Here is a 10,681-nt window from a genome sequence, read left to right as displayed (position 1 = left end):
GGGGGGGGGGGGGGGGGGGGGGGCGCGGGGCCCTAACAACAATGATGGATGCAACCAAAAAATAGCCGGGCATTGTGGTGGGTGCCTGTGGTCCCAGCTACTTGGGAGGCAAGGGCAGGAGACTCGCTTGAGCCCAGGATTTGGAGGTTGCTGTGAGGTGTGATGCCACAGCACTCTACCCAGGGGGACAGCTTGAGGCTCTGTCTCAAAAAAAAAGAAAAATGATATCCTCTAATACCATAACAGCTGGGTACTTTGACACCTCTCTCTAAACAGAAAGTAAACAAAGAAACAAGGAACTGAAACTCCACCTAGAACAACTATGCTTAATAGACATATACAGAATGTACCATCCCAAAGCCAGGGAATATACATTCTTTTTGATAGCCCATGGAACATACTTCAAAGTAGATCAAATCTCAACAAAATTAAAAGAATTGAAATTATACCTTGTATCTTTTTAGACCACAAGGCAATAAAGGTGGAACTCAAATCCAATAAAAATTTTCATCCCCACTCAAAGGAATGGAAACTAAACAACCTTATGCTGAATGACAGTTGGGTCAAGGAGGAGATAACAGGGGAAAATATCAAATTCCTTGAACATAACAACAACAAAGCTATAAGCTACCTAAACTTGTGGGATACTGCAAAAGCAGTCTTACAAGAGAAATTTATCACATTAGATGCCTACATGTGAAAAAAAGAGAGCACATCAACAATCTAACAAAGGCTCGGCACCAGTAGATCAGTGGTTAGGGCGCTGGCCACATACATTGGAGCTGGCAGGTTCAAATCTGGCCCAGGCCTGTTGTACAATGATGACAACTACAACAAAAAGAATGGCCAGGCGTTGTGGCAAGTGCCTGTAGACTCAGCTATGTGGGAGGCTGAGGCAGGAGAATCACTTAAGCCTGGGAGTTTGAGGTTGCTATGAGCTGTGATGCCACAGCACATTACTGAGGGCAACATAGTGAGACTCTGTCTCAAAAAACAAACAAAACAAACAACAACAACAACAAAAACAACCTAAAGAAGCATCTCAAAGAAATGAAAAAGAAAGAGCAATCTAATCCCAAACCTAGCAGAAGAAAATAAATAATCAAAATTAAATCAGAAATAAATAAAATGGAAAACAAAAGAATGATTCAGAAAATTAATGAAACAAAAATTTGGTATTTTGAAAAGATAAACACAAAAATTGATAAACCTTTAGCCAGATTAACTAGAAACAGAAAAGATTTCTAATAATCTCAATCAGAAATGAAAAAGGGGCAATATCAGATACCATAGAGAAGTAATAGATTATCTCTGACTACTACAAGAAACTCTTTTTCTAGAAATTTGACAATGTGGAGGAAATGGACCACTATCTGGAATCATACCATCTCCCTACACTTAACCAGGAAGAAACAAATCTCTTGAATAGACCACCATCAACAGCTGAAATTGAAGAAACAATAAAAAAGCTTCTAACAACAACAAAAAAATCCTTGTACCAGATGGCTTCACACCAGAATTATATCAAACCTTCAAAGAAGAGCTTGTCCTATACTGCAGAACCTATTCCAAAACACTGAGAAGGAAGGAAGCTTCCCCAACATGTTCTATGAAACAAACATCACCTTGATTCCAAAACCAGGAAAGGAACCAACTAAAAAGGAGAACAAGTTTCACTGATGAATGTCGATGCAAAAATGCTCAATAAAATTTTAGCAAAGAGATTATAGCTGCACATTAAAAAAATTACACATCATGGTCAAGTAGGGTTTATCCCAGGAATGCAAGATTGGTTTAACATACACAAATCCACAAATGTAATACATCATATCAATAGAAGCAAAAACAAAGATCATATTATCCTCTCATAGATGCAGAAAAAGCATTTGACCAAATTCAGCATCCTTTCCTAACAAGAATACTTAAGAAAACAGGTATATATGGCACATTTCTTAAACTGATTGAAGCCGTCTATGACAAACCCACAGCCAATATCATACTGAATGGAGTAAAGCTTTTCCACTTAGAACTGGAACCAGACAAGGATGTCCACTATTGCCACTGCTATTCAACATAGTTCTGGAAGTTCTAGCCAAGGCAAAAAAAGAATATTAAGGGCATCTGAATGGGGGTAGTGGAGGTATTATCCTGGATGGTGTTGAAACACATTCTTCTTAGTAAAGTATCACAAGAATGGAAAAGCAAGTATCCAATGTACTCAGTACTAATATGAAGTCAGTAGACCATACATGCCACACAAGAGAAAAAAATTCAATTCCATTTAAGAGAGGGGAAGGGGCGGGGCAGGGGAAGCGAGGGGTTGGGTGTGCTCCCACTTAGTGGGCACAGTATAAGGGTATATGGCACACCTGAGTGCAGGACACAACTACAACAGGGACTCTTCCTAACAAATGCCAACACTGTAACCTAACTTTTTGTACCCTCACATTAATCTGAAATTAAAAAAATAAAAATTAAAAATAAAGAGAGAGGCTTGGTGCCTGTGGCTCAAGCGGCTAAGGCGCCAGCCACATACACCTAAGGTGGTGGGTTCGAATCCCCAGCCCGGGCCTGCCAAACAACAATGATGGCTGCAACCAAAAAATGGCCGGGCGTTGTGGCGGGCGCCTGTGGTCCCAGCTACTTGGGAGGTGGAGGCAGGAGACGCGCTTGAGCCCAGGAGTTGGAGGTTGCTGTGAGCTGTAATGCCACGGCACTCTACCCAGGGGGGTAGCTTGAGGCTCCGTCTCAAAAAAAAAAAAAATAAATAAATAAATAAAGAGAGAGATCATGAGTCCAAGGTTCAGGCTTTCTGAAGTCTGTCCAAGGGACTGGCTTCTGTCTTGCCTGACTCACAGCAGTGACAGGCCTGCTGCCAGAGCTTGGGTGCCACAGAAAACAGAGGCAAACAACACACAAGAACTATAGTTCTCTAGGCAGATACCGGGGTGGGGGGGGGGCAAGAAACCTGAAAAAGCTCAAGAGGTCGTAGGAGCTACTGCCAGTGGGAGGTGAAGACCCCCCTGCACAAAGCCAGTATATAAAGACTGGCAGAGGTGGTTCTTTTTTTAAATGTCAAAATCCTGGCAATAAAATTTACAAGGTATTAAAGGACAGAGAAACAGAGCCCTTCAAAGGACCAAATATAAACTTCCAGGAACTGACCCTAACAAAATGTAGATTTATGAGCTATCTGACAAAGAATTTAAAATAACTGTCATAAAGATGCTTACTGAGCTAAAAGAGAACAAAGACTACTAAACAAAACCAGGATAATTCTCCATTAACAAAATGAGAATATCAACAAAGAGACAGAACTATAAAAAAGAACCAAACAGAAATTCTGCACCTGAAAAACACAATAACTGAATTGAAAAATTAATTAGATGGGTACAACAGAAGACTCAATCATGTAGAAGAAAGAACAGTAAACTAGATGACAGGCCATTTGAAATCAGTCGGAGAGAGTCTGAGGAACTTACGATGTACCATCAAGCAGGTAGAGACCCATATTCTAGGAACACCAAAGGCAAGAGGGACAGAATAGGACTAAAAGCTTATTTGAAGAAATAATGGCTGAAAGGCTCCCCAAATCTGAGGAAATAAATGAGCCATACAGATCAAGCTCAATGAAATGAATTAGCAAGTCACATTTAAATCACACTGTCTGAAGCCAAAAAAGGACAAAATCTTAAAAGCAGCAAATGAAAAGCCACTGGTCACACATATGGGAGCATCCAAAAGACCATGAGCAGCTTTCTCAGCAGAAACTTTAAAAAAAATTTTATTTATTTATTTTTATTTTCTTGAAGTTTTTTTTGGCTGGGGCTGGGTTTGAACCTGCCACCTCCAGCATGTGGGGCCGGCGCCCTGCTCCTTTGAGCCACAGGCGCTGCCCTCTCAGCAGGGACTTTATAAGCCAGAATGGAGTGGGATGATATATTTCAAGTGCTAAAAGGAAAAAAAAAAAAACAACCCATTAACCCAGAATACTTTTTATGTCAATAACATCTTCAAAAAGGAAGAAAAAACGAAGACTTCTGCAGATAAACAAAAGTGGAGAGAGCTCATTACCACGAAAACACTTTACCAGAAATACTGAAGGGAGCCCTTCAAGTTGAAATAAAAGGACAACAGATACAACACTGTAAGCTGTATAAAAATGTAAGATTTCCTGCAAAGGTAAATACGTAGAAAAATACAGAAACATGTAATTTTGGTACACAGAATTTAAATGATGAAAACATAAAAACTAGAGATCTGTTTTAGTGGATATACATTATATAAAGCTGTAATCTGTGACATCAAGAACATAGTATGGGGGGTAAAACTTTAATATGTAACTGAAGTTGTTACCAGTTTAAAATAGAACTCTATAATTTTAAGATGTTTTGTGTAAATATCTGTAGAATAGATAAACAAAGAAATAAGAATCTTATCATTACAAAAAAAAAAATCAAAGAAACAGTGGGACTGCTGGACCAAATGGTAGGTCTAGTTTCTTCAGGGTGTTTCAACACAATTCTCCACAGAAGTTGTGCTAGTCTGCAGTCCCACCAACAGTGTATAAGAGTTTTTTTCTTTCCACATCCATGCCAGCATCTGTTGTTTTGGAACTTTTTAATATGAGCCATTCTGATTGGAGTTATTAGGTGATATCTTGTTGTGGTTTTGATTTGCATTTCACTAATAGATAGTGAACATTTTTTCATGGGTTTGTTGGCCTTTAGTATATCGTCACTTGAATAGTTTCAAGCTAGATTAAGATAATATAGAGAAGATTCAAATAACTAAAATCAGAAATGAAAAAAGGAATACTCCATATTACAATCAATGGCACTGAAATAGAAAGCATTTCAACACTATGAATAACTGTACACTATCAAACTGGAAAACCTAGAAGAAATTGATAAATTCCTAGAAACACAAACTTACCAAGAGTCATGAAGAAATACAAAATCTAAACAGATCATTAATGAGTAAGAACATCGAGTCAGTAATCAAAAACCTCCCAACAAACAACAACTCAGGGCCATAAGGCTTCACTAGAGAATTCTACCAGATATTAGAATAATTAAACCCAATTCTCCTGAAACCCTTCCAAAAAAGGAAGAGGAAATAACATTTCCAAGCTGAATTCTATGATGCCAGCCCTACCCTAATGTCAAAGTCAGACAAGAGACTACCAGAAAAAGAAAACTACACACCATTATCTCTGATAGACAGTAATGCAGAAATCCTCAACACAACACTACCAAATGAATTCAACAGCACATTAAAAAAGACAATGCACCATGACCAGGTGGAATTTATTCCTGGAATGCAAGGATGGTTCAACACATGAATATCAATCAATATAAAACAATATATTAGCAGAATGAAGGACAAAAACCACACAATCATCTCAGTTGATGCAGAAAAGGCATTTGACAAGATTCAACACCTTTTCATGATAAATACTTTTGAAAAACTAGAAATAGAAACTACCTCAACATAATAAAGTCCATTTATGAAAAGCTCACAGGTAACACTGTACTCAGTGGTGACAGACTGAAAACTGTTGCTTTTAAGATTAGAACAGGTCTGGCATGGTGGCTTGTGCCTGTAATCCCAGCATTTTGGAAGGCTGAGATGGGAACACTGCTTATGGCCAGGCGTTTGAGGTTGCAGTGAGCTATGACCATGCCACTGCACTATAGCCTGGCTGACAGAGCAGGACCCTGTCACAAAAAAAAAAAAAAAAATCAGGAATAAGGCAACACTATCCACTTTTGCCACTTCTATCCAACATAGTATTAGAAGTTGTAGCAAGAGTATACAGGCATGAGAAAGAAATAAAATGCACTCAAAATAGAAAGGAAAAAATAAAATTGTATTTGTTTGCATATGGTATGACATTATATAGAAAACCCTATATATGAAGATTCCAACAAAAAATTGTTAGAACCAATCAATAAATTCAGCAAAGAATAGGATATTAAATCAAGACATGAAAATCAGCTGGATTTCTCTACACTAACAGTGAATAATCTGGAAAGGAAATTAAAAAAAACAATTCCATTTATAATAGCATCAAAAAGTGTAAAATATTTAGTAATAAACCTAATCAAGGAAATGAAAGATGTATACAATAAAACTACAAAATACTGCTAAAAGAAATGAAAGATAAAAAATAAATGGAAATATATCCCATGTTCATGAGTTAGAAAACTTAATATTGTTGAGATATCCATACTAACAGCAATCTACAGATTCAACACCATTCCTATCAAAAGAACAATAGCCTTTTATGCAGAGAAATCCACTCCCAAATTTATATGAAATCTCAGGGTACCATGGATAGCCAAAACAATTCTGAATTAAGAATTATAACATTGGAGGTTTCATACTTCCTGATTTCAAAATATATTATAAAGCTACAGTCATCAAAACAGTGTGACACAGGCATAAAGACAATAGCAATGAAGTAGACCATCCAGAAATAAACCCTTTTGTATATGGTCAAGTGACCTTCAACAGGATGACAAGACCACTCAGGGGAAAGGACTTGGAGAAGACATGGAATCTTCTCCCTGTAAACTATGAAAGGAACTCTGCAAATGTAGAAGACAAAGGTATGAGATCCAAAAAACAAATGGGCAAAGGATATACCTGGGAATCCAAAGAAGGTGAAGGATCAACAGTTAATATGGAACCCAAAGGACACTCAACAGTCCAGTGATCAGAGAAATGTGAATTAAAACCACCAGATACAGTTAACAAAATGTGGGGAGAACTAATTTAATGCATTGGTGTGCCAAGTGGTATGACCATTCTGGGGTGCAATCTGATACTACTTTGTGAAGTTATAATATGTATGTCTCCTGAATATATGTCCCAAGAAACTCTACCAAAGGTCTTTCGTGAGCTATGTTTAGAGATATTCAGGGCTACATGTCCAAAGAGTTATAGGAAATCCAAGTGTTCTATCAGGAGGGCAATGGCCCATGACTAAGATGGAATATACGGAGAAGCCAGAAGTAATGAACTGGCTGTTTGTTAGAGCATTGGGACAGTTTCAAAAACACAGGGGTGAATGAAACTAAGAAACAGAATGGGATGGATACCAATATACCATTTCTTCGAATTAACAGCATATACACGCATCAAAGTAACACTACTGTGTGTTTTTCAAGAACACACACACACAAATACACAGTAAACACATCCCAGTGCCTGAGTGTACGACTGATCAGCTCCCTGACGTTGCCCTCCCACATCAACACAAAAGGCTCTCGCACACACGTTGGCGACTTGTGGGTGGGCGGTCAACACCCTTTCTCTGTGGGCACCACTATGGTTCTGAGGAAGGAGATTTTTATTTTACATGCTTTTATACCACAGAATGATTTTTACCATTTGTTCGTGTTTTTGGGTTTTTTTCCAAATAAACATCAGTTTAAAAGCAAAAAACAAAAAAGAACTACTGGAACTAATACCACCATCTACAAAAACGAGTTTTCCAAAATCTGATCTGGATGTAGGCTCAGAGAGGTTCCCCAGCACATGAAGACCAGGGGCACATCTGCAGAGCCCCTGATCTAGGCCCAGCCTAACACCAGGCACGGGGGCTGGGATGCTCCCTGTGCTTGAGACTCAGTGTCTGTGATAAATGCAAATACCAGTTACCCAAAATGTTAACTGAATGGTGAATATGACCATCTGTTACTAATGGGGGGAAGCAAATTTTTTAAAATGTCATAGCCTATAGCACATTGAATACCACTTAATGTGCAGTGTAACCTAGAAACCCAGGTTAAAATGCATGGTGGGAGCTGAGATGCTTGTTGTAAAGGGCAAGCAGGGTAAGAAGCCTGAAGCCGTGTGTGAAGGCCCTGCCCCATTCAGACCCTCAGCCCTCAGAGAGGACCTGCCACACCAGAGCAGGGATGGGGACAACAGCCAGAGGGGAGGAGAGAAGCGAGGTGAAGGGATCGCGTGCAGGGAGCTGGCCGCAGAGCGCCCCTTACCGCGCGATCTTGTCACTGCAGGACATGGTGAGCAGCCTCTCCCCCTGCAGCACCCCGTCCCACGTCTGGATGCTCGCGTTGGAGCGCACTGGAATTGTCCCCTCGCCAGACTCTATTTTGGTTCGAAGCTGACCTCTTGCCTTACGATTTGGATGTCTGTCTGCGGGTTCTGAGAGAGAGAAGTAGGGTTAAAACCCCCCAGACAGTAAATTTCTAATTTATTGAAAAGCACGTCTAACAATACCCTACAAATTTAAAATACAGTTTCTGCATCCATATGTCTATGTTTATACCATGTACACAAACACACACACAGCATAAGGACATAAAATGAACCAAATTCACAAAAGTGGTCTCCTTGGGGGCTGGGAAAAAAAGGGGGTTTCCGTTTTAACTGAAATGATTTATTTCTATCATTAAAAATGAACTGCAGCAAATAGGACATGATGCTAACACGTGCTGATTCTGAGTGACGGCTACTTGGGCATTAGCTATTATTCTTCTCTTGTATTTTTAAAATTTCAAAAATAAACCCAGACAGATGCAGAAATAAATCTATGACAAGTGTGCTAAAACATAATCCACAGTAATTATGTCTGGATTATATGAATATGGGTGACTTTAACGTTCTTATATTTTAAAAAATACTTAGCAGTTTTCACAGTGAGTACGTATGTTGTTTTTACAACCAAGGAAAATAACATAATCGACATCTATTTGGAATAAACCCTGCTTCGGTTTGGGAGAAGGGATGTGGATACGAATTACTAAAAAACAGAAGTGCTAACCTCATATCCAAAGAAGGATGCAATAAAACAGGATTGCAACAGGGATCCTGCTTTCCTTAGTGTCTATCTGTTTCTGAAATACCAGCCACAGGCTGTATCAGTAAATTACAGTTCATCAGGGATGTGGAGGACCACAGGCATCTCTGATGTTGAGAAAGTTATTAACCAAATTTAAATAGAGATAATTTTTTATCTAATATCTTTATTTTGATACTCAGTTAATTAGAATAAGCATTTCATTCATCAATATTTTCTAATTAAGTTAACAGAAAATTAAGACATCCATGTTTTTATAGAGATTCCGATTAGATCCACGTCCAACACTAAAATTTTAAAAAAGAGACAGGAGGACGTTAATGTAGGTTTGTTATTTTATGTGTTGCTATGTAATGATATATCTTCTTGAGAAACTGTCAATTGTTAGAAAATTGAATCTTATACCTTCCAGTATGGGCTCATGTGGTGAGAAAATCCTGGCATCTCCACAGGGAGAGGTGCTGATATACAGATGGAACTGGACATTCTCCTTCAGCTTAAACCCCCCTCGCTCAGATTTCTGAAAGATGGATCTTTTCTGATCATCTTTGCTGCTGAAAAGGAAAAAGTTACAAAAGTCACATTTAAAGCTATATATAGTCAAAATTTAGTCTATCATAGTTAAAAAATGATTTTCAGAGGCCAGTATTTTCAACAGGGGAAAGATAGGTTTCAATCAGAATGTTAATTTTGTATGTTTATAGTAATGACTGAAGCTCTTGCCCCCTCAGTGACGGGTATGTCATCCATATGTGAGCAGCTTTCCCTTCTCACCTAGGACTCAGAACAGAAGGCCACTTGTAAGATCAGTTTAGACACCTGATCAGCGCTTTCTAGAAACAGATTAGCATAAATGACCATCTCTGCTGGACAGACTTAAAATTTATGGCCACATTAGGCACATGTATCCAAATGTGTATATGCACGTGTGTGCGTTATAGTTTAGTGAACTCTACCTCAGAGCTTCAGCATCATGGAAAAGAGGGATTAAATCTTATTATCACTGATAAAGTCAACATTTTGAGTTTTTTCAGTGATTACAGAAACAATGAAAGTTTTGCCATGATTTTTAAAGGGAAAAACTGGTTTTAATAACAGCGTCCTTTACTTTCTCACTGAACTTACTTTAAGTAAAGCTCAAGTTGTGTGTACAGAAATCTAAGCAAGGACCTTCGCGATATTATCTCCGCATGGCAGTCATTGAGTGCGAGTCCCCGGTCGCTCATGTACTCGCCATTTATGCATTTCGTTCCCGTGGAGACACTGATCACCTTGGCATCTTTGACATCTGTGCCTGGAAAACAAACGAGAAGCTGTCTTCTGCCATGGCTGTGCCGCTGCCTGTGCCCCTGTGCTGGTGCCCCATTGGTCACTTGCCTGTCCAGGGGCCACAAGCTTCCCAAGCTCATCCCCACACATCCCCTCACACCTGCTTTTAGCTGGCACAGCTGCACACTGTGAGTGACTTTTCCTTTAGAATCTGCTCGATTCTAAACTCAAGGAAGTTACTTCCTCTGGAAGGTGAAAGTATTTTCTTGAACATTTATCACTGGTGCTGGTGGGGACGCTGCCCCAGACTGAATGATTTGCTGATTAACTTCAGTGTCAAATGTCGAAGCACCACAGGGGCAGGAGAGGATGGCTAATGAGCACCGGAGAGAAAAGAAGGAAGGCAGTGCGAACTCGCCATGTTCCCCTCAATCTCTGTCCCTGTAACCATGCTGGGGTGAGAGTGTGAGGGGCAGAGACTTCCACAGAGGGTCACTCCAGATTGACTCTGTGAGGCAGACCACTGACAAGAGCCCCCAACCACTACCTGAGTAGGCTCAGGTGACCCATACGAAACCC

The 10,681-nt window shown here is 39.5% G+C and overlaps 1 protein-coding gene across 3 annotated transcripts in view; it reads right to left on the bottom strand.

The window, feature by feature from the left end:
- ADARB1 (adenosine deaminase, RNA specific B1) overlaps positions 1-10,681 on the bottom strand; it is a 136,676-nt gene that overhangs the window by 24,869 nt on the left and 101,126 nt on the right. For all 3 annotated transcript variants that reach the window (XM_023518113.1, XM_023518114.1, XM_012810339.2), the window contains 3 exons: positions 9,959-10,127; positions 9,239-9,387; positions 8,010-8,178 (listed from right to left, as the gene is read on the bottom strand). In XM_023518113.1, coding sequence (XP_023373881.1) covers positions 8,010-8,178; positions 9,239-9,387; positions 9,959-10,127 — 487 coding nt within the window. The remainder of the gene's footprint in view (positions 1-8,009; positions 8,179-9,238; positions 9,388-9,958; positions 10,128-10,681) is intronic.

The sequence above is a fragment of the Otolemur garnettii genome, unplaced genomic scaffold (genome assembly GCF_000181295.1).
Source record: "Otolemur garnettii isolate 467f Iridium unplaced genomic scaffold, OtoGar3 scaffold00128, whole genome shotgun sequence".
NCBI lineage: Eukaryota > Metazoa > Chordata > Mammalia > Primates > Galagidae > Otolemur > Otolemur garnettii.
This window is presented reverse-complemented; position numbering and strand designations above follow the sequence as displayed.